The following is a 25,727-nucleotide window of genomic DNA, read 5'->3' on the forward strand; positions in this document are numbered from 1 at the left end:
GTGGCTCACGCCTGTAATCCCAGCACTTTGGGAGGCCAAGGCAGGTGGATCACGAGGTCAGGAGATCGAGACCATCCTGGCTAACACGGTGAAACCCAGCCTCTACTAAAAAAAAGACAAAAAAAAAAAAATAGCCAGGCATGGTGGCGGGCGCCTGCAGTCCCAGCTACTCAGGAGGCTGAGGCAGGAGAATGGCATGAACCCAGGAGGCGGAGCTTGCAGTGAGCCGAGATCACGCCACTGCACTCCAGCCTGGGAGACAGAGTGAGATTCTATCTCTAAAAAAAAAAAAAAAAAAAAAAAACCATTGGATCTCCTGGACTTATTCACTATCACAATAACAGTATGGGGGAAACGTCCCCCATGATTCAGTTATCTCCACCTGGCCCCACCCTTGACACGTGGGGATTATTACAATCCAAGGTGAGATTTGGGTGGGAACACAGCCAAACTGTATCAATAGTGAATAGAAACAATATGATCTCCTAACTTTTAGATTTCAAATCCTTCTACATATCCTCTAAACCTTTCACTTAAAGAATTTTTAAATAACTAGCTCAGATGAAGTGATATCTATCTATCTATCTATCTATCTATCTATCTATCTATGTAAAACCTTTAATCTGTTTTCTGGGCTTTATGAGAAAAAAACAGTCTCCTCTGTCCTTTATTCTGCCTTTGCAAAGGCAATCAGTTGGTTCTTTCTGCTGGAAATGCCTTTCCATTTTGTCTCCATTAGGACATTCAGGTCATGGAGTCACAGGTCTGAAAGGCATCTTAATCTAATCTGCTTCCTGCTCAGAAACTGTGCCACAAAGCCTTTCCTCACTTCACCCAACATACTAGTTATATTCCTTTTACCTAGTCCTCAAAACGCACCTCAAACACTTTCTCTCAAGAAATCCATCTTCCGTGGGTCCTCAGAATAGGGGGGAAAAAAATCACTCCGTTTCCTCCATTGTAAAGCTCTCGCCACACTGGGTGGCACTTCTGTGCCACTTCTCCTCTGGAGTATGCCCCTGTTGAGGAGAAAAGCCATAGCGCCACCCTTCCTCCTCTGTAGAACTGTACATGGTATAGTGTCTGGCTCAGAGGGAGGGCAATAATGTCTCATGAATGGTGTCCTTAGCAGCTCTGTGAAGCCTGCACACATGCATGCTAATACCATCTTACAAGCATCTTTTCCCTTCAGAATAAAAGCTCTTTGAAAGTTAAAACTACTTCTTCTTTAGTATTCTCATGGAATTTAGAAGAAGGCAGGATAATTTTTAGATTCACAGATTATGAGGTAGCCCATCATATTAACATATGAAAAGGACAACAAAGTGATATTCAAATGAGAAGACACACATACCCACTTTCCAACTACATACTGAAAACTATCACTTCCTTGATCTTGTTAATACCTTCCCCTCTCAACATACTGATTGAAGCCAAGAAAAGCTTAGGCTCTGGAACCTACCAACCTAGGAAGCTTCTCAAACAGCACCTCCTACTGATTTACACATGAATCATTGTTTTACAAATGCCAATAGGAAAACATAACAGGAAGAAGTTCTATTTAAGAAAACAACTCCAAACTAATTGGGTTTAAAGTGTTCTTATTCACTGGAGATTAAGGTTTCCTGGTAACTCCAGAATAAACAGGCACATGGAAATTGAAGCTGGTTATTTTTCTGTTTTGTTTTCTTCTTTCATAAAATTAGTGATGAACTCAAGAAAGAGAACCAAGCAGGAAAACACAGAGGCCTCTATATTTTGCTTATTGTCAGTTACAACTTTGGCTAAATTCCCTCCTTCCCTACTTATCAGTACTTTGCCCATTGAGAAGCAGAAAATTTGAATAACTGGATAATCCAGGGTGACAAAAGTAACAAAAGTAGCAAATGCTAAGAAGAAAAGCCATATGTACACATTTCTTGATAATTTTGATTTCACAACAAAAAAAGAAGAAAGATAATGAAATTTATTTTTCCACTACTTAAAATGCCAAAAGACAACTCCTTTTAGGAAGAAATTTACATCCAACGAATTTAAAAAAAAAAAAAAAAAAAAAAACCTGCCAAAGAGCCAGTTTGGGACAAGCCGCAACTGTTAAACATATAAAACATTATGATATTAATCATAATATCATATCATAGAGTAACATTAAGATATTTAATACATCTATTCAAGGATCATGTTACTTAGAGAGGCATAGAGTAACAAAGCATTCTCCATAACTATCAATAAGAAAAATAGAAAATATTTATATGCCATGCTAACCTTTCTGCAGGTTGGCTGTCTACAAACTTCCCACAAAAGTGTAAGAGTGATGAAAACAATATTAATGCCAATGACAAAGAGAAAGGAAATTCTGATATGCAGGATAAAAGCTCAGTAACATAAAAGGACAGCACTCACTTTTTTCACCTAACATATTAACGTCAATAACCCCATTATTTCTTGAATAATGCTGGCAACTGACTAGCAAAAAGAAACATATATACTTTATAGTATATATGTAATATATGGAGAGTTCACCATACACTGGTATAGTATGGTCTAATGTTTTACCATAGTATTGCTGCAGTATACATATTTTAAATGACAGATTTGACAGAAATATGTTTTATATAAAGAGCACTGCTCCTTTAAAGATATAACTTAATTTGGGCACTCACTGAGGAGCTAAACTACTCTACAAACACCAAATTTTGTTAACATGTGAGTGCATAAACCCTTTGAAGAAAGGAGGATTATGCAATTATCCCAGTTAACTGAATGCCTTTTATGCATCACAGCTGAATTCATGATTTAGGCCTTGTAGAGTTTCCCAACTACATCAGGAGAAGGGAAGAAGACTCTAGGGACACCTATAGATCAGAACCTGAAAGCTAGGCGTGGTAGCGCATGTCAATAGTCTCAGCTACTCAGGAGGCTAAGGTGGGAGGATGGCTGGAGCCCAGGAGTGCTAGGCTGCAGTGAGCTATGATCAGGCCACCACACTCCAGCCTGGGCAACAGAGCAAAACTCATCTCTTTAAACAAAACAAAACAAAAACAGAAAAAGAACCTGAGATGCATCCCAAACTGTGCCAACTCCAAGTAGGAGCATCGCTCACTCTGGAACATCTGTTTCCCCCCCTGTTTTCTGCTTCATGCTTCCCTCCGTGGATGGGTCTTCACCACTTACTCACAGCTTCTCCCTCTCCTAACCCCAGCTTTCCCATGATGAACAGCACCACTCCTGGCCTCTCCCTCACTCCATGCTACCTCATGACCCTCCCCGTTCTGTTCTCATTCCCACTCTTGATCTTAGCTTCCCAACTCAATAGAGATGAGTCTGGCTCAGCTGAGTTCACAGAGCATGCCACATAGGTCACGAACAATGTATAGAGAAGGTTTGCTGCTGCATGTGGCGCCCACATCCTGGCTGAAGCAGCTGTGGCTGGAAGAACAGGGAAGCAGAGTCAAGTGGTGCAAAATAAGGCCTTCTCCTCTCCTTTTTCACGCAGCAAGGTAGGAGCTATGATCACATAAACTACAAAGCCCAGAAATTTAAAAGTACTATTTAGAAGCGAAAGCAAGTTGAATTGAATAACAGTGCCTAAAGGTTAAAGAATTGAATTGGCCAAAAAACAAATTTTAAAGCAACATACTTTGTCCAGATAAAATGCAAAAACACCAAATACATCAAGCCAAAGATCATAGTTAAGGAACCAGAAAGATTCCCAAACTCAAATTTGGAACCGATTCATGAGATGACAACAAATCATTACTTAAATCTCCTAGATGAAATTTAAAAAGTAAAGTACCAAAGGTACAAACTTCAAAATGATAAACCTTAGTGTGATTCTGAATCTATTTAAACAAAATACAAAGTACTACAAAATCCATACATTTATTTAGTGTATTAATTTGCCCCCAGCCTTTTGGTTGTCCCTCTAATATGCCACAATGACCCTAATTCAGAGCCCTACTTAGCAAAACTTGCAGTTTTAGGCAGAACTTCTCTCACTATAGAAGCATAGCCCATTAATGTGGGCATGATAATTGCTGATTTAAATAAAAACATTTACCTTGTATTAACAGTAGTCAAGCATAAAGTCAGAATATCGCTAAGTTCTGGCTGCCACCAACAACCTGTATAAACTTGAAAAAAAAAATCAATCTAAGACTATTTAGACCACAATATCCCCGACTAGAAGAAAAAGACAATACCACATCCAGCTTTAAACTGTATTGATTCTTCTGTGAAGTCATTTTAAATCAGTAAAGCTTAAAGTTCTTTACTAAATGTTACTTTAGCCAGACTAAAAGGCACTACATCCAGCCCATCATCTTAGACTGTCACCCTGTGGCTGAGTCCTTTCCCCCAGCTAACTCAAGGAGTCCAGAGAGAAGAAAAAAGCATGCAGGAGTTCTCACTATCAATTCAATGTCCAAACCACGTGAAATCTCCCAGAGAGAGGCTTTCCACACTTTCACAGTCTAGCCACCACATCTGCCACACTGTCTCCAAGCTATATGTCAGGTCAAGAGCTTAGAGTGACAGGCACAACATATGAGTTACATCTATGGAGGCCTTTACCAGCCAGTCAACAGTCTAGAAGTATCCTCATTTTACATTATGTACCTAGCAATGACATTGGAGCCAACCTTTTCTCTTCAGTTGGGTGAAGAATGACAAGTAATGTCAATTCTTCATGTCTGTGACCAATGTAACAGTGCCTAAAGGTTATATAATATTTAGGTACTTCTGGATCACCTTAATATTATGAATATTATGGCCTCACTATAATTGCACTGGCCAGGCTCTATCCAAAACACTATACGCAGATACTGTTGCCACATTTAAAATGGGACACTGATCTTGCTACTGAAAGTGAAAAGAATGATAAGGGTCTGAAAACTAAGTCATATGATAAATAAGAAACTAAGTATCTTTGGTCTGAAGAAAAGAAGGCACAGAGATGTAAAAAAATCTTTAAAAAATTTTACACCTCTGAATGTCAAAACAAGGGCAAATGGATGAAAGGGGGGGACATTTTTCTAAAAATTAACACTACCTAGAAATGATCCACCTTGATGATCTGAAACTTGTTCTGTCTTTATAACTGTTATATAAAAGACACAGAAGTAACCTCAGTATGATGGGAAGTCTGACTTCTTAAATGTTTTTCAGCAAAAAAACTGCATGCTTTTAAACTGCAATATTTATTAATCCATTAACAACTTCAACCTATCTTAGTTATTGTTATCTGTTTTTCTTCATAAGATGGTAGTTGTTTTTAATCCTGATTATAAAAGTAACGGACGTCCATTATAGGAAAGTACAGAAAGAAAATAAAAACCAACCATAATCTCACCACTGAGAGTCACGGTTAACATTTTGGCATAACTCTTGCCCAGTCATTTTTTAGGCATAAACATATATAACAAAATTTGAGTCAAGCTATTTACATGCTTTTTGTCCTAATTTTTGTACTTATCTAGTAACCAATTTCACACATCATTAAATATTTACAAAAGAGTATGATTTTTAATGCCTACATAATAATCCAATGTCTGATATACCACATTTCAAATATTACATGGCTGAGTACTTAGGTTATTTTTAATTTTATTTTAATTATTACAATATTGTGACAATGAATATCTTTATATATGGATTTTCAGACACATCTCTGATAATGTTCTATGTAATATATTAAGAACAAGTTTGTCCTATGCCCCCACTAAGATATAAAAACAATTTGAATCACATGACATTGAAAAGACAATTAAATAGACACACAATGCAAAGGCAAGGCTAAAATTGGAACTAATCAAATGCACTCCTTCCTCACAAACAGCTAATGCCACCCTCTTCAAAAGTTGCTTCTGACCCACACAAAAATGTTTACGTTTGCATATTATCAGTTAGGGTAATTTTTATCTACATAATGTCAAAATAGTTCCAAAATCTTAATATCAACCATAAATGGGGAAGTCTGTATCTCAAGATCTTTCAATTAAGGGAAATGCCGACAAGTACAGGAATTAATGTAGGCATTTAATTCATAAAGGGAGAACACTTTACAAAATAATATACAAACCTTTTTAAACTAATGCCAATAAATCTCTTAACTAGACCTTTCCATGGTTACTTGCACTACAAGTGTGTAATCCAGAGTCCTGTCTTGTGACCCTTCTTAAAAGACCTATTTTCATGAATTCAATTTCATTTTCTACATGATTCAATGCATTGAGTTTGGTTTCAAGAAACCATTTTAATCAATAATGACTAAACTTTCATCAGATGTTGATTAAAGATTATTCAATTGAACAAACTGCAGTAGTAATTAAGTTACGTTCACTATCACTGAACACACTTTTTTTTTTTTTTGAGACGGAGTTTTGCTCTTGTTGTCCTGGCTGGAGTGCAATGGCACAATCTCGGCTCACTGTAACCTCTGCCTCCCAGGTTCAAGCAATTCTTCTGCCTCAGCCTCCCGAGTAGATGGGATTATAGGCATGCGCCATCACGCCCAGCTAACTTTGTATTTTTAGCAGAGACAAGGTTTCTCCATGTTGGTCAGGCTGGTCTCGAACTCCCGACCTCAGGTGATCTGCCCACCTCGGCCTCCCAAAGTGCTGGGATTACAGGCATGAGCCACCGTGCCTGGCCATTAATCATACATTTTTAAACAATCTCAATGACATTCCTTGTTTCCATGGTTTTAGAAAGAGGAATAATACAGGAAATGTGGTTTTCATAAAGAGGTTGTGTGAAATGACTGATGAAATAAAAGAATATACCATTACAATGCAACTCGAAGCAGGTGACTCTACAACATGCTAAGAGAATATAGACTCAAAACCCAGTCTTCCTGTGTTCAAATGAACACAAGAACAAAACTTGAAAGACTAGAAGAATGATGAGCAAATTACTTGATCTTTTTCTTAATCTCTTCTCACTAACCCTGATTTACTAGATTCTTGATAGAAGATGAGTAAATCATAAGGTATAAAAATAAGATCCATTCTCATCTTTAGTAACTTTCTAGATGATGACTAAACAACTTTTACGGGGTGGAAAGTTACTCTTCTTTTCTAAGTCTTACAAGTAGCCAGTTATCCCTATCTAGACAGTAGTATAAACAAAACATGATCACAGATTCTGTCACTGGAACATTCTCAGGGCAATAGTATAGTGATCGGTAATAAGAACTCATGGAATGTTAGCTTTAGGCCCTAAGTTTTCATTAGTAATGACGCACATTGGTGATCATCTTTACTCAAGCTTGGGACCAACAATGTAATGCTGCACAGCTTTCTCAGTGAACCTTCAGAAACCATCAAGATATCAAATACTCTTCACTGCATACCCTTTTATAAATTTGAATTGTGAGCCATGTACGTGTATTACCTATTGAAATAAATACTAAAATTAAAGCTTTAAAATATCTGGATCTTATTTAAATTAAATTTGATTTGTGTTTAAGCACAGACTCAGTATTAGAAAAAGCACATTCATGAGCCAGAGTTAACTGAATTCACTTTTAAATAATTAAACCAAAACTTATATCCATTACTAGAGGAAATAACCCACTTGAAATATAAAAATAATCGCTAATGCAGAAAGCCAGAGTAACTTTATCATCTCTGCTGCCCCTCAATAAAAGGACTCACCTAGTCCTCATCTAAGACCGTCTAATGCACCCATTTTTAGGTACAGAGGGGACCAAATTATTTATCCCAGGAATTTCCCCCAGAAGACAACACTTGCTATTTTCCAGTCTGAAAACACCAAAAGTAATGTTTGTCTAAAAACAATGAGTTTGAAAGTTTTAAAAATAAACCACATAAGCCATCAATATCTCATTTTTTTAGTCTTACTGTTAGCCTTTGTGACAAGCCATGGTTTATAGGTCAGTTTTTCAAATAAATATCCAATATATTCAAAGAGTATAACATAGCCCTACATTAAAATAAATGATGTATACTTTGAGGAAAAATACTGTACATAACCCAATGCAACAAAAAAAACCTGGCTTTCATCAATTACAATGCTGACTGGATTTTGTCTTCTTCAACCATTGGGATTACAGATTCCTAATGCAGTTTGCTTTGATGAGTCACATGTGTAATACAATCACTGACCCTATCCCCACCTAAAATACTGTAACCCATTTTCCCCTCCAAGATCTGACCATAGTCATTTCACAAGAGAAAGAAAAAAAGAACTGATTAAAAGGAAATAGGACAGACAGTGAGTAAGCCATGAACAACTGCCCAAAGAACTGTAAAAAACCTGGAAGATTGTTTCCATGTGTTTCCATTAGATAGAGCTGCCATTAGGAGTGGACGAAGAATACTGATAAAGTTATATCCATTCCCGCCTTTTATAAGTGTAGTCAGAGCCAAAGAATAAAAAGTACTATTACAGGATAACTTTGCAAAGTTTTAACACAGAATGGATCCAATGCAAATACATAGTTTAATCTGTAATCCCATCAACCACGGAATATTAAAAATCACTTTATATATATTTTTAATATACACAGAAAAAAGACCAAGGATGTACAAATAGTTCTCTTTCAAAGGCAAGATTACAGTTCAGGCACTGTGGCTCATGTCTGTAATCCCAGCACTCTGAGGCTGAGGTGGGTGTATCACTGGAGGTCAGGAGTTCAAGACCAGCCTGGTCAACATGGTGAAAGCCCATCTCTACTAAAAACACAAAAATTAGCTGGGCGTGGTGGTGCATGCCTGTAATCCCAGCTACCAGGGAGGCTGAGGCAGGAGAATCACTTGAACCTGAGAGGCAGGGGTTACAGTGAGCCGAGATCATGCCACTGTACTCCAGCCCGGGCAACACGGCAAGACTCTGTCTCAAAAAAACACAAAAAACAAAGACAAAAAGGCAAGATGACAGATTACTTTTTTCTCTTTTTGCATGTCAATTATACACTCATTGTAGACAATTTAGAAATGACTTGTGATTAAAAAAATAGATTTAGTATAAATGACTAGGCAGTTAAAAATCTATAGATCAGACTGAGTATCAAAATGTGACAAATAACATCTACAGTCTTAGTAAATTTTTCTACAGAATTATTTTCTCCATTAAAAGGTATTATAGTTTGAACTGTCCTCCAAAAAGTCATATGTTGAAGTACTAATGCCTGGGACCTCAGAATGTGACATTTGGAAATAGGGTCACTGCAGATGTATAATAATAAGATGAACCCAGACCAGAGTAGGGTGGGCTGCTAATCCAATATAATTGGTGTCTTTATTTGGACATAGAGACAGGCACACAGGGAAAATGCCATATGAAGATCAAAGCAGAGATCCACGCGTTGCTTCCACAAGCCAAGGAACACCAAAGATCACCAGCAAACCATGGGAAGCAAAAGAAAGGCATGGAACAGATTCTCCCTCCCACAGTTAAGCCACCCAGTTTGTGGTATGGGAGCCCTAACAAACAAATACAAAAAGTTTCAAAGTACACCACACGAATAAATTACACTTTGATCACAGACTTTTTTTTTCCCTAACAATCTCATTTGTGGTGAATAGTGCCTGCAAAATCAATTTTTTTCCCCAAATGTCCCAGCCCCTCCCTCCCCTCTATTGTTGCTATTAGGTAAGACTACAAAACTAAGTTTTCTCCCATAGAGTGTGAGAGGAAGTGACAGGTGCCACATTCAGGCCTGGGCGTTACAACCATGGCATGCCTCTCAATATTCTATCTCCCTCACCAACACAAAACTGGACATGGTTGTGACCAAGCTTCAACAACGGAGATGAAGGTCATGCTTAGGGACAATCCAGATATGTCTTAGAAGGAGCCTGGGTCACTGAATGACAGCATGGGACACAGCTACCAACCCAGCTGGAAGACTCTCCTTAGAATGTTACATAAGATTACAACGAATGACTCTGCTCTTTAAGACACTATATTGTTGGGGTTTTGGGGATTTTTTGCTATAACATCTTAGCCTTTTACCTTTTATCCTTTATTGTGTTTGGGAAACAAATCATTTCAAACCCATGCATTAAAACAGTGTATAGAAAACTGGGTAGATCTCTGGAAAAAACAGTAACGTTGACTCAATGGAAGAAGTGTATAATAAGCTTAACAACTACTATTACAGCTTCAAACTTGAGATAATATGTTTGACAATTTTATTATCTGTTAAACTGAAATGCAAGCTCTTTATGGAAACATACCAACTCTTATTTTAGAAGATTTTTAAAATTAATTTTATTATTTTCTAATTTGAAAACTTTAATGAGAGTAATTAATTAAATTGAGCAAAATTTAGTGTAGTCATTATGATTTTACATATATTTTTATGGCACAAAAAAACCCATAAAGTTACATAAGAAAAGTCTCACACTCCTTCTCAAATCTCTACGTAGGGAGAGGCACTATGAAGCTAGGTAGATATCCTTCCAGGCTTAGAAAAGTTGAGTAGCTGAAGTTTAAACTCAGCTAAAGAGAGGTTTTAACTTTTGTCATGCACACCTCAAAGTAAAAACTAAGAAACATTCCAATCACAAGCCTAGATCCTTCATATTTGCATTACTTTAGAGAGAGAAAAATACGAAGATGCTAGTGAACAGCAATGCGGCCTATTTCTTAAATGCTTCCCCAATTGTCATTATGTAAAACTAGAATACATGTGACTGCATGCAAGTTCCTGGAGGACAATTCAGTATTTCTCCATTACTTCATTCTACTGTAGATGAACCATAATGTCTACTTCTGTCTAGTCAAAATAGTGAAAAATGACTCTCTGGAATTTGGGCTGTTTCTAAGTTAGAGATTTTTTGCTCGATGAGTATGCAAATCCTATATGGACACCTATCTATGGAAAAGACACTTCCTATTGAACTAAAGAAACAAATGAGAAGATAAAATGTACTCCCATCTAGTTATTCAGAGACCTCATTAATCTGTGACCAACAATAGAATCTATGACTCTAACTCATATAGTCTGTGGGACGCACACATGTTCCTGGATTCAAACATGTGTTTCCATTTAAACTGCTGGAATGTATATATGTCTCTGCAAACAGTGAGAAATATTAGCAAATCTAAGAATGAAAGTCCTTTATGATCATATACACCATATTTTGACTCAGCTTTTAAAATGTCTGAAATCACAAAGGTGAAGCATCTGTTTTTTACATGTATCTGTGCGTTACAGAAGAACAATGAAGAAGAATCCTTCCACAGAAAGCATCTATTTTTACCATCAGAGCCAACCCAAGGGAAATCTATGATTTCTGCTATTTGTTTTCTTTTCATTTTTTTTTTCTTTGAGACAGGGTCTTACTCTGTCACCCAGGCTGGAGTGTAGTGGCGCGATCATGGCTCACTGCAGTCTCAACTTCCTGGGCTCAGGTGATCCTCTCACCTCAGCCTTCAGAAGAGCTGGAACTACAGGTGCACATCACGACACCTGGCTAATTTGGGTTTTTTGTTTGTTTGTTTTTGTAGTAGAGGAGGGATTTCTCCATGTTGCCCAAGCTGGATTGTTCTGTTCTGTTCTTCTGTTCTCTTCTGGTTCTGTTGTCTGTTCCGTTCTCTCTTCTGTTCTCTCTGTTCTGTTCTCTGTTGTCTGTTCTGTTCTCTCTGTTCTGTTCTCTCTGTTGTCTCTGTTCTGTTCTCTCTGTTCTGTTCTCTCTGTTGTCTGTTCTGTTCTCTCTGTTCTGTTCTCTCTGTTGTCTGTTCTGTTCTCTCTGTTCTATTCTCTCTGTTGTCTGTTCTGTTCTGTTCTCTCTGTTGTCTGTTCTGTTGCCTGTTCTGTTCTGTTGCCTGTTCTGTTCTGTTCTCTCTGTTGTCTGTTCTGTTGCCTGTTTGTTCTGTTCTCTGTTCTGTTCTCTCTGTTGTTTTCTGTTGCCTGTTTGTTCTGTTCTCTGCTCTGTTCTGTTTGTTCTGTTCTGTTCTGTTCTCTCTGTTGTTTTCTGTTGCCTGTTTGTTCTGTTCTCTGTTCTGTTTGTTCTGTCCTGTCCTGTTCTAGAGACAAAGTCTCACTCTGTTGCCCAGGCTGGAGTGCAGTGGCACAATCTCAGCTCATTGCAACCTCTGTCTTCCGGGTTCAAGTGACTCTCGTGCCTCAGCCTCCCAAGTAACTGGGATTACAGGCATCTGCGACCACACCAGGCTAACTTTTGTATTTTTAGTAGAGACAGGCTTTTGGCCAGGCTGGTCTCAAACTTCTGACCTCAAGTGATCTACCTGCCTCAGCCTCCCAAAGCACTAGGATTATAGGCGCACACCACCATGCCCTGCTCCAGGCTGGTCTTCGATTCCCAGACTCAAGTAATCCGATAGCCTCGGCCTCCCAAAGTGGTGGGATTACAGGCATGAGCGACTACACCAAGCCTATTTGTCTTCTCTTGTCTTACTCTTGTTGCTAAGCCTGCCCCAGCTAAGGCCAGGGCACTCTGAAATGCTTGGGTATTGAGTATAAGTTGGAGATTAAGCAATGTCAGATAACACCAAGTCAGGGGGTACAGTACCTAAACTGCAACAGCCTGAGCCTATAAATTTAGCAAAGGATGGAAAACTGGCAGTCTGGCACATTCTATTTGGCCAGTAGAACATTTTAAAATTTGTTTTAATTTAAATATCTTTAGAAAAGCTCCCACACCATATTTATCATATAAGATAGTGTACCTTACCTTGCACAATAACCCCTTCCTATGTTACATGCCAGCCAAATGAAGTGTGAATGCCACATGAATTGATCCACCTCTGAGCCCTTTTACATTTTGCTTATTTGCCTGTAAGCAAAAATTTCATTAGATTTTCCCTGGAAGGAGCCTTCTTGGAATGGCTAAGTTTCATACAGCATCCCCTCTTTTCCTGGCTAGTTCTGAGTGTTTCCAGCTCCCCTAAAGAAACCTGTTCTCCTCCACATGAAGGGGAGCATTCAGCGGCTTCTAGGGTAGCTGTTGATATAAGTATATTTCCTCTTACTTATCACCATGACAAGAGTAAAAGGCAACTTACCTTTTGAAAAAAGTCTTCCCCACTTCTGCCTTTCCCTTCAGCAGCAGCTGTAAATAAAAATGTGCACATTTAAAATACTTTTTCAATGTACGCATTCAAAAAACTTTCGAGCATCAGATATGAGAATGCAAAAGCAAACAAGATGCCAGCCTTGCTCTCCCACAGCTCAGTGCCTGCTAATATGCCTCACTGGGATGCAAAACTGGTAAAGACTAGCACTCCAATCCATCAGTTAAACGTCTCTAGATTATTTAACACTCTTTTGCTTTGTCTGAAAGACTCACAAACCCCTACACACTTAGATGATGAAAGTGATCTCGTCCTTTCATAGTTAAAGAACTATATGAATAAATGCAACTCTCAAAGTAATCAACTGTAGCATTCCAAGCACTTCCTATCTGTGATCAATCCCAGGCACAAGAGGCTGCCTTGTCAGCAGATGGCTCATGTATATGGCCTACTTCTGAGCTGTTTCCATTTTATGCTTTATAAAGACTATATAATCTACTTGAATTTCAGTTGGCATCATATACTTTTAATTCACTCCTTAATTTGTATATACAAAGAGAGAAAAAAAAACATGAGAATTAAACAGTAATGGTGAAGGTCACAGCCAACAATAAAATTGCATGTAACATTAATTAAAATATCACTGTATTTTAATATATTTTTATAGATAAATGGTAGACTATAAATACAAGACAAACCCATTTCTCAGTCTGTGTTCATAAGTCTTGTGACTATGAACATTTTGTATTCATTTGTGTTGAGGGGTGGGGAATTTGACTAAAAGGAGAGAAGCAATAAAGAGCCAATAGCATCTTGCTTGCAACAGACTCGGACTGCATCTTTCTAAGGCCAAACAGGACTCTGATTCAGGTGTAGGGTGGAATCGTGGTTAATGAGAGAAGCCTGGCCAGGACAAAGAAAGGTGCTGAAGTGAGAACTACTGGAAATTAAAGTCTGGAAGACCACAGTAAACCAAACACCTGCTAGGTAATACCTCAGCACAGCCATGTTTGTATGCAGAAGTGCATGTGTGTGTGTGTCCAGAACACTTGTTAAAATGACTAAAGACCCAAGAAATGTGGCAGAGCAATCACTTAAGAATCACATTTGTCACTTAGCAAGTTTTGACAAGCATCTACCATAACTTTGACACTGTTAAGTGAAAGATTCAAAACTTGGGAGGCTGAGGCAGACGGATCACAAGGTCAAGAGATCAAGACCATCCTGGCCAACATAGTGAAACCCCGTCTCTACTAAAAATACAAAAATTAGCTGGGCGTGGTGGTGTGCGCCTGTAGTTCCAGCTACTTGAGAGGCTGAGGCAGGAGAATTGCTTGAACCCGGGAGGCAGAGGTTGCAGTGAGCCGAGATTGCACCACTGCACTCCAGCCTGGCGACAGAGCAAGACTCTCTCAAAAAAAAAAAAAAAAAAGATTCAAAACTTGAGAAATTCTCTCTGCCCTCAAAGAAATAACAAGTATTTACATTCTCTTTTCACCAACTTAAATTTTACAGTAAAATATAAGACACCTTCTCTATTTTTGTAGAAATGTGTATTTTTTACCAACACATTTTTATCCAAACAACAGATTGCAGAGTACGTGTTTCTGGAAATTCCAAGGGCAATCTGAAAAAACATAAAAACAAGGGCTAAAAAGGAATTTAAAAATTGTATTCTAATATGTGGTAGGGCTGAATAATGACTCCCAGCAAAGGTGTTCATGTACTAATCCCTGGAATCTTACATGGCAAAAGAGATTTTGTAGATGTGATTAAGTAAAAAGATAGGAAGATTATCTTGAATTAGCCAGATGGGCCCAATGTAATCGTGTCCTTAATGAAAGAAGCAGGGGGCTCAGAGTACAAGAAAGTGATGTAACAATGAAAGCACAAGCAGAAACGGATACATGACAACAAAGGACAGATCAGAGACGACAAAGATTTGAAGACAGGGGAACAGGCCATGAGCCAAGGAATGTAGGTGGCCTCTAAGAGCTGGAAAAGTCAAAGAAATTATCTTTCACTATGGCCTCTGTAGAGAATACAGCCCTGCTAACACCTTGCTTTCAGCCCAGTGAAAACCACTTCAAATTTCAGACCCAAAAAGTAAGATTTCTGTTGTTTTAAGCTACTACACTGTGGCAACTTGTTACAGCAGCAAAAGCAAACTAACCTATAATGCTAATGTCTTTTTAACTTTTATTTTTGCACAAATTCCACATCATCAATAGCATGAACTGCACCCAGACACTGTGTCACGCCCAAGTGTTAGGTTCCAGATCAAGCGGGGGACCAAGGGGAGGGGGTGGATGAATGACGAGCAGCTGAAAGAACACTCGAGGAATCATGGGGAGTTGTGACATGGCTTTATTCTCTCTCTTGGTGCGAGTGAGCCTGGGCGTGAACCGTGGGTGCAAACCTGGGTGCGAGCCAACCCAGGAACAAGCCATATGTACAGCGTCAGCAGGATAATTATACCTTTTACAGACAATAGCGGCTCTGAGCCAAGTACGAGCTCACATGGGTGATCACCTAATGCACCTCACGTGACGTGGTTATGTAAGGAGTGGAATTGTGTACGTGTGCTCCAAACTCCAGACTCACATGCTAGACTGGATGTCTGCCTTGGCCTATTCTTGACCACAGCAGATCCATTTTCCTTACACTCCACCCCCTAGGCCAAGGGAGACATAGGCCTTGGACACACAGGTCCAACACACAGGCCTCATACATAGGCTCTGGGCATGCAAGCCAGGCCCCAGACACACAGGTCCGACACAAGACCTTACACATAGGCTCTGGGGACACAGGCCCCAGACACTCAGGACCAACACATAGGTCTTACAATCCACCCCCTAGGCAGAGGGAGTTTTTCTAGTGGGGAGACAAGCCCACAGGGTGAAACCCTGGACCCAGAGGCCACAGCAGTAATACAGGGAACAACAACTCCAGGTTATGGTGGGCAACCACCTCATGGTGACATTACACCAATGTTGCTTTGTACATTTAGCCAAGCTTTTATTTCCCTGCCTTTAGGAGCACTGGGGCAGGCAACAACAGGCTACCATTCATCTCTATATCTGGTCAGAGGAGGTCATCCTTCCTCCCATAGGTTTTGTCGCATGGCTTGGCCCTATATGGGCCAGTGACCAACTGGCCACTTCTGTTACTTTTAGGTAGTTAACTACAAGGCTAAGCCTCAATAAACTGCCAAGCTATTGCTGCAGATTACCGTAGGTGTCACCACCTTGGTGATCACCATTCACACTGCCCTGATTTCGGCCCATTGGCTACTTTGTCCACACCTGGTATCAAACCATATGGCATCAGTACTAGGGTGAACTGTGACAGCAGTCCAGGCAATAGCAACACCCCAGCTGGACCCATTTGTATACCATGCTCTATCAGGAATGGAGGGGTGCCTCAGGCCCCATGGCCTTATCTTCCATTAGGACTACAAGTCCCAAGACCTCTTGCAACTCTGCTGCTGAGGGACTTGTATTCAGTGTACTCTGCTGCTCCAAGTAGGCGCCACACTTTGCTAAATGGATGTCTGTGCTAGCCCATTCCGGGGAGTCATTATCCATGAATGTATCCATCCCGCTATCAGCTAAGTCATCCGCACGACGACTGTAGCCCATCCTACCATACTCTCATGAGCCTGAAGGGCAGCATATGCAGTTACTAACTGCTTCCCTATCAATGAATACTGGAGCTCAGCTCCTTTCCACAGTTGGGACCAAAAGCCTACTGGCATTCTCAAGCACTCCATGTGCTGCTATAGGCCCCAGCCAAAACTATCTGTGGTCACATGCACATCCAGCTCAAACAGGTACCCCTGGTCAACCACCTGTAGGGCTTGTGCCTGCTGAATAGCCCATTTGGCTGCCAGGAAGGTGGTCTCAGCCACACCATCTTAAATCTAGGCAAGGGGAGCATTGTCACTTCTAAATCTGCAAGAGAATCAGAAGTTAGCATAATATCATTAACAAGACCATGACATATGGTGGGGCTATGCATATAGCCCTGCAGCAACACTGTGAAAGTCCACCATTGCCCTCCCATGAAGGCAAACTGCTCCTGGCTCTCTGGAAAAGAATGCATTGGCCAAGTCCACCACAAAGTGGTACTGTCTCAGTTTTGTCAAGCCCACTGATAGACGGCATAGCTGCCAAGCTATGTGAAATATCCATGCCCAAAACGTATCTGTGCTGGTGTCTACCAGCACCAGCACTTGCTGTATGTTGGTGGGGTAACAATGGACTGTCAACTCCACATGTGGCCTCCAGTCATCCGATGTTCCCCTAAGTCGAACCTCAGCCAGTTCCCTCATCATACAGAAAAGGCTTTACACCCCCACCTGGCTGTAGCACATACGGAGTCTTTGAGCTGAAGCACCCGGCTGGGACCAGGTTGTGCAGCAATGTCCTTCTCCCATTGGGGCATTTTCTGGAATTGCACAAAGTTAAGTACTTCATTTGGCTGCTTATCAATTTTCTCAGTCAATCCTGGCCAAAACCAAATCAATCCACATCTGTGAGCATGTCACTTGTTGGGGCCCCCTGTTCTTCAGTGGGGGGACCCCTGCAGGCAGGACATCTTCCCCTTCTTTATGGAGCAGACCCCTCGGTCTCACTAACAGCCTCCCTGGTATCAGAGTGGGGGTCTCCAGCTGAGACGACAGCCCCAGGCCTGCATTCACAGCAGCCTCTAATTCCTTTTCCAAGCTCTGTAGCCTGGCCTCCAGGCACCCCGCCTGTGCCTGAAGGTCCCCATTTATGGCAGCTTCTAAATATTTTTCTGAGCTGTGTAGCCAGGCCTCCAGGCACCCAGCCTGAACCTGGAGGGCCCTTACCTCTGCTGCATCCCTCAGGGACTGGGTGTGTACTTTTCACAGTGCATTCAAAAACGCTTATCCAACTCTGCCAGCAAAAGCTCACTCCTTCTCAGGGCTTTGCACTTCCAGCAGCTTCAGCACCTTTTCCATGCTCATGGGGGACCGATCTACTGCCACCTAGGTTTCCACCAGAGCCCATTAAGCAGTACAGCTGCCACTGGGCACCACAACTCATGTTGCAGTCACATGCCCAACCTGGAATCAGTGGGGACCGAAGGCTCACTCTCCTCAGTATCCTGCCGACTATGTATGCCAAGTGTCATGCCAAGTGTTAGGTTCCAGCCCAAGCTGAGGACCAAGGAGTGGGTGGATGAGTGGCGGACAGCTGAAAGAACACTCGAGGAATTGTAGGGGGTTTCAACATGGCTTTATTCTCTCTCTTGGCATGAACAAGCTGACTGGGGCACAAGCTGCATGTAGTGTCAGCAGGGTAATTATACCTTTTACAGACAATAGTGGCTCTGAGCAAACCACGAGCTCATGTGGGTGGACACCTAATGAGCCTCATGTGGCGTGGTTACATAATGAGTGGAGTTGTGAGCCTGCACTCCAAACTCGCTGAGTCATGCTGAACTGGATGTCTGCCTTGGCTTATTCTTGACCGCAGCACATCCATTTTCCTTACACACTGATGTAGGCCATTTGAATCACACATTTCTACAAATAAATTATCTGTAGTTTGCTCTGCAAACAATGATTTTCATTCTCTAACTTGAAAATATACCAATATTAAAGCTCAATAAAAACATAAAAAGTAAAGTTGAACAAACTTCTAAGCAAACTGGCAAGTGTGGGTGGCCCTAGCTAAAGGGAACACCCAGGCAAGATAAAAGGTCAGTGCTCAAACCTAATGAAAAGTGTCTTGGGGGGCACTTAGCCAATTCTTGGCTGTCTTTGTCTAAGGCTAAAAATAGTTTTTAAAGAGCCACCCTCAATGATACCCACTTTCACATGGCAATGAAAGTAGCAGATAAAGACAAGGAGATTTTAAAAAATATCTAGTGGCATTGAGGAAACTCTTCTGTGAAAAGAAATTTTTAGAATCAAATATATTTTCAAAGGTCTTTCAAGCAAAGTAGATAATCGCCCTTTTTACCACAGGAAATTCCTTCACAACTTAGAATTCATCTGTTGAAATTTCATTATACAACCATATTTATTACAGAAACTTCCTTGAGGGGACTTATTTTGCTCAAGACAAACTCATTACATCACACTTTGTCATGCCCCTTCATTCCAAGTCCATCAAAACACTAAACACCCTTCACAGAATGGCCCTTCAACCTCCAGATGAATAAAAAGGGAAAGATTTCCTAAGTTAGACCTAAACTATTATTAACTCTGTTCCAAGGTGAAAAAAAATCACTAAAATTTAACCAGAAACCTGCACCTTTAGCAAGTTTATTATTTGAGGGAAAACAGCAGGCAAGGAGCCAGAAATGGCAAATTATATTCACTGGCAGCAAAAATCTTTGGACTTTTTTATTCCAAGTGTTTGTGTGCAAGAAATTCTAAATCTGAGCCTGATTTTACCTCAATTCTGATATATCCATTTCCCAAGCCCATAAATACCTTGGTAAAAGACCCTGACGAGTTGTTGGTTAGATCATGGTCTCAGGTGCAAACAGTGTTGAGTCCCAATCATTAGCACTTTCTAGGGAGAAGCATACTCATTTCATTCCCAGGATGCCAGGTCACCTGAAGGACTTTCACTGACCCCAAGCAGATAAAGCTATCAAAGGCCATGAGAGCCTATTAAGAGAGTGACATTTCACTAAAAGTCTTCTCTTCCCCCAAACACGGATTCTTCTGAGCCCAAATTTGAGAGTCTACTTCTCCCACTTAGTCTACATTCATTAGTATCAAAATATAAAGTCTTTCCAAGAAGTGAGAGATTGGGGAAAAGGGTATCACTGAAGAACATTTTTCTCAATATAAAATTAGGCATTTAAAATGCTCATTTAAAAAAAATAAGATAAATAAAATAAAATGCTCATTTTACAGACCCAGAAAAGCTGACACTTTCATTCTGCAAATACTTAGGACTTAGGTTTGACGCTAATGAATCAAAATAGGCAAGGCCCTACCTTCATTCAAATTGCAACCCTGACCTGTAAAATATTCAAAGCAACCTAACTGGTGAGATTAAGCCAAAGTTAAAATTCAGTTCTCCTAGCAAGTTTCCCAGTTTTTTTTTCACAGTCACAATTCTACCCAAATTAAAATTATAAACTTAATTTAGCTATTCTCATTCTAGACAATGCACTAAAAAGCTAATCATTCCACTCCTAACCCAACACTGGAGCTGGACAGCTACTGTTAGACCTGAAGAACAAAGGGCACTTATATGGAGACCATTAGAGAGCTGGATTGGAAGAAAAAAAAATATATGAGATATGATAATATATTGACTCAAATCATTTCATTATATTTGGAGGGCAAAATGGAGCCTGTGAAATGAGCCAAACCATACTTTATGTCATGGTATTGCTTGACCTTTAAAGTTTGATTACACTCTGTGGTAAAATACTTCTATTGAGTCTGCAATCTTAGACACTGATACTCCTTCATCTTTTTTATTCCACAGTGACATGAGCACACATATAATGATTTAGCAGGTTTTCCTTAAACTGTCTTTACAATATAACTTCTGCCTGATGTTCCAAAGTTTATTCGCTTGGATGTAAAAACCGTAGATTATTCCTGCCAATGAAAGCAATTGTCTTTATTTTCATGACACAGAACTCCGGGAATAAATTACTTCAATACTACTGAAACGTGGCTGGCTGAATGTGCAGGTAAAGCATTTCATATTTTAAGCTGAACAATTCATTTTTTATGTTTATTATAATTTCTCCAATGCTTTGCCATATTTTATTTCATATTTTTGCTTCACAAGAAATATGGGATGGCAAAAGCCACTGCCAATAAAAACAGCAAAAGTTGAAACAGGTGTAAACTATTACAATCCCCCCAAACTACAGAGCAAGTCCAGTTAATGACTGAATTAAATGGGAGGCGGGGAGCTTGACTTTAAATTCTTCCTGGGGCACATGGAAACTTCTGTTTAAATATCCTTTTCATTTTGAAATGCTTTTCTATTATAACATCTGATGCTTTATGGAGCCAACTCTAAAAACACAAGGACTATGTTCTTCATATTTATAACATAGTATGAAACATCTTTAAACATTACCTTGATAAACAATAGGGTTTCTTCCCCTTCGGAATTTGAGCAAGAAAATACCAAGTTCAAATTATAAAATTAATTGAGATATAATTATTCAAATCTGTAAAGAATCAGGGCATTCCTCTCCATTTTTTTTTTTTAACACAACTCAACACATTTGCAACTAAGAGGGCTGCTGTGCCTTTAGGTCACCTGAAAGATAAACAATTACTCAGGTAGCCTGATTCTTGTGCAAAAATATTTTACTCAAAATTTAAAACATTCCCTTATTGTATCAATTTAATCCATATGCTAAAAGAGCTATGCCATATATTTTATTCTGTATATTAACTGTTTCCAGAAAACTGTATGTTAACTGTTTCCCTGACAACCCAGCCAATTCAACTGAAAGAGGAATCAACACAAAAGATGTAGAAGATGCAGTTTCTATATATTCCCAGAGAAACTTTTTATGTTCATGAATTATACCTTGCACTTTGGAATGGCATGCAAAGCTCTGAGAGCCAACTGAGAAAAGAGGAGTCATTAAGTTCATTCTTAAAGTTTCTTCCACTTCTGAATTAAAATCATAGTCATCATTAAAATACTCTAACCAACTGAAGAACACTTCTAACTTTAAATTTCAACAGTGAAAAGTATCATCTAAATGCTGTATCTCATAAGTGTGAGAATTTTCAGACCCTATCTTTTCCCTCTCTAATTACCAGTCTTCACTGTGAACAATTCAAATTCACCTGCCTGTAAAAAATTAAATAGGCCTGTTGAGAAAAATTAAGAATAGACAAAAATAAATATAATTTTTCTCTTAACAGTGGCTGGATTAAGGATGGCTTTCTTCTTCACTTTAAATATTTTTTCTTAAATATTGTTTTATTTTTGCAGTTAAATTCCCATGGTCAAAAATGCAATCTTAACTTGGTTTTTTAAAGTATAAAACAGAATGTACAGGCTGGGCACAGTGGCTCACACCTGCAATCCCAGCACTTTTGGGAGGCCGAGGTGGGAGGATCACCTGAGGTCAGGAGTTTGAGACCAGCCTAGGCAACATGGTGAAACCCCATCTCTACTAAAAATACAAAATAATAATAATAATAATAATAATAATAATAATAATAATAATAATAATCTGGGAGTGGTGGCGCATGCCTGTAATCCCAGCTACTTGGGAGGCTGAGACAGGAGAATCTCTTGAACCTGGGAGGCGGAGGTTACAGTGAGCCAAAATCATGACACTGTACTCCAGCCTGGGCAACAGTGTGAGATTGTCTCAAAAAAGAAAAAACAAAAAAACAGAATGTACAGAATGACTTAAATTCTGTATAAAAATCTGTACGTGTACATATACAGACACAAATATAAACAAACATGTATTTAGATATATGGATACATAGTGAATGTGTTAGAAAAAAGACTGAAAGGATAAATACCAAAATATTAATAACACTTGTTATTTGAGTGGTAGAATTCTTGGGTCTGTTTATCATTTTTTCTTTGTATTTTTCAGCATACCTTTAAATAGCTTGAATTGCTTTTTAATTAGAAAACATCCAGGTAAAAATTATTTTTAAATCTTCCTTCCTATTTGAGAATGAATCAAGGTTTCACGGTTACTGGTCTGTCACAGCATTATTTTCAGCCCACAGTGTATAAGGCAATCATTGGCAAAAGTACAAAAATCAAATGTACATATAAGCTGCCTAAGGAGACACAATGACTAATGCAATATCAGAGATAGATAATGGACAATCAATAACATCATGCCAGGTACAGATCTTAGGCTTTAACCAACCTAGTACTTTCTAGAATGAAACCCTGATTTTGAGCAGCTCTCAGTGGAGAAGCTTTAATCATTTAGGCCTATAGTAGAATCTTCGCAGCTGAAAACAGTAAACAATCTAGTATTTGGAAAACCTCTGTGAGTTATATCCAAACTCAACAGCTAGCCAAAGAAGACAGAAATAGACACCCTCTAAAATGTGTGAACCGCAAAAAGAAAAATGTATATGCATACATTTCCAATTCTAGGCTGTTTAAAAACAAAATCCACTTTCACTGAAAGGTCACATCAAATGAAACATGAAATAAAACAGAAATCTACCCTATTATAAAAGGGCTCTATGGCTCAGAATAAAAAAAAGAGATAGATAGATTATCCATGGCAATATGGGACAAGAGGATGGGCCAATAATTGAACCATCCAAGACATCCTTTGAGACTGTGTTTTAAAATTTCATTTCCCACAAAATATTTTAACAGAATAAGAATTAGAAAGATTATGATGGAGGTTAGGGGGAGGATTCCTAATCTGTCTAACAGTGGGGACCACTGCTGCTCCATAAGACTCTGCAGGTTACACACACTTCTCAAAATGTGGATTGCAGGGGATTTTTTTCACATGTCAAATCTTTTTCCTGCCAATATTCCAATGCCAGGAACAATCTAAGACATTGCTGGCCCTGCCACACTCAGGGCACAAAAGAAAGCAAGCAAAGGCCATCATTCTCTCATCTAGGGGATTTTAGTGTCAGAAAGCATCTGTTGCTATCAAATGTACGGAAATATATATTCCCAAAAATTTGAGAACATCTACATTACTCACTGCTTTAAGCAACTTTTAACTTGAACTCTTTCAGTAACTCTTGCTAAGGGTTTATTCGAACTTCAAATTTATTGGCCTGACAATGAAGAGTTCCTGGTGTACTGATGACCCTAACATATGTCAATGGAATTTCAGTCCAACTGATTAACAGAAACGTTGGTCATGTCCAATGCCTTGCTTTCAGATGCTATTTCTTCTTATATAAGCAATCCCTGAAGCATGATTTAGTCTGGCCTGAGGTCATAACACTATTTGAAGACTTTGGGTATTTATATAATTTCAGTGTTTTTAGAAAAACAACCCCTAACCCTTTACCAAAATCTAAACAATGTTCATAGTTTAATGGAATTAGGAATACCTAATACACCACAGTGAGCTTATGCTGATCTTCCTATAGAGCTACGCCATCCAATATGACAGCCACTGGCCACATGTGCCTCGTGAACACTGAAAGTGTGGCTAGTCTGAATTCACACATGCTGTGGTATAAAATGCAAACAGGATTTTGAAAACATAGTAAAAAAAAGAATGTAAAAATCTTAATAATGTTTTGATTACATGTTGAAATGATGTTACTTTTATATATTGGGTTAAACAAAGAAATATTATAAGACTAATCTTACCTGTTTTGTTTCACTCTTCTTAATGTGGCAATAAAACATAAAATTACATTTGTGGTTCACATATTTCCATTGTACAGCACTGCTATAGGGAATAATAACTAACTTTGCTGTTATCCAACGAGGATTGAAAAGTTTCAAGTAGAGCACACAGCTACAGGGTATGAGGAACTGAAAACAAAGAGTATTTCCAAATAGTAAGAGTCAGCAGCTTGAAATCAAAGTTCTATCTGTTTTAACCTCCTGGGAACATTTTGCGGGAGGAAGGAAAAGGTTGACTGGTACTTTTAGGGATGGAGGGAAGGTTAAAAGAATTAGAGCAGTTTGAATAAAATATGTAACATTAATAATCATTTCCTTAATATCCAGCTTTGGCCCAGCCCAAAGCCATGAAACTATTTAAGAGTTTATGTGGATGGTTATTTAATGGAATGAAGTTTATATTTCTTTTGTATTTGTAATAACATGGCAATGGTGCAAGCCAACTTGTTTTAAATCAGAACCAAATGTGTTCCAGGCATGTTTAAAGTTCAGGTTATATGCAGAAATCCATGACAAGGCAGTCCGTTTTGTTATTTTCTCCACCAAAACTGGAAGTTGACGGAGGGCAAAGAAAAGACATGCCTGCTTTCAACAGGGCTGCTTATTCATCTTTATGCTAAAATACTCATGTATTTATTTATTTATTTATACAAATTTATTTAGCAACAAGGCACAGAGAGAAGAGATAAAAGTTATGGAATCAGAAAAGTCTAGGTTCAAATCTAGGTTTGCCATTTACCAGTGGCATAACTCTGGGCAAATTCTTCAGTCTCCCTGAAGCTCTGTTTTATCCCTGAAATATGCAAAGCAGCACCCTGTAAGCATTTAATAAATGGAAGCCTTCTGCTTTGACCTCTAAGGACGTATAGTTGTGTAATAAAAATGACAAGACTAAAACATTACAGAAGAGTCACAGATGATTAAGCACAGGAATTCAAAGAATAACTACTGTAGAGACTTTTGAACTGATTATTTAATGTAGAATTTAGACATGAGGACGTGGGGAAAGGGAATTCTGGGCAGAGACAATGCTGTGAACACTCATGAATGTCTGATTCCAAAACTCGTTTTCTTTTTTCAATGCCTCAGAGCACTCGAAATAGCACCTGTGCCTAGAAGGAGCCAGATGGTACAGGCCAGGGGAGGAAGGGGAGCTCTCCAGTGATGGTGAAAGGGAAAGGGAATCCCGCACGCTGGCGAACACTTTCTTCACTAGGGGAGGTCCCACTCCTCAGACAGGTGTTCTGAAATAGGTGGTTTTGCGGCAGTGGAGGCGGGAGAGGTGGGGAGTAATTTTATGGTTGTTATAGAATGGGGGAGGTAGAGGGGGTAGTGATACAGACATTTAGTGTCCAGGGCCCAGAACACCCACAA

General features: G+C 39.2%; 1 protein-coding gene across 7 annotated transcripts in view; it reads right to left on the minus strand.

The window, feature by feature from the left end:
* Nucleotides 1-25,727, minus strand: part of BICC1 (BicC family RNA binding protein 1) — a 320,717-nt gene that overhangs the window by 193,687 nt on the left and 101,303 nt on the right. For 6 of the 7 annotated variants that reach the window (XM_054522560.2, XM_054522561.2, XM_024253682.3 and 3 more), the window contains exon 2: nt 12,997-13,043. Coding sequence is in view for 4 of the 7 variants with exons in the window: in XM_024253682.3 (XP_024109450.1) it covers nt 12,997-13,043 (47 nt within the window). In the remaining 3 variants the exon portion in view is untranslated. Of the gene's footprint in view, nt 1-12,665; nt 12,775-12,996; nt 13,044-25,727 lie in introns of those variants that run through there. The other variant, XM_054522562.2, reaches the window with a different exon arrangement.

Source organism: Pongo abelii, chromosome 8 (assembly GCF_028885655.2).
Source record: "Pongo abelii isolate AG06213 chromosome 8, NHGRI_mPonAbe1-v2.0_pri, whole genome shotgun sequence".
Taxonomy (NCBI): domain Eukaryota; kingdom Metazoa; phylum Chordata; class Mammalia; order Primates; family Hominidae; genus Pongo; species Pongo abelii.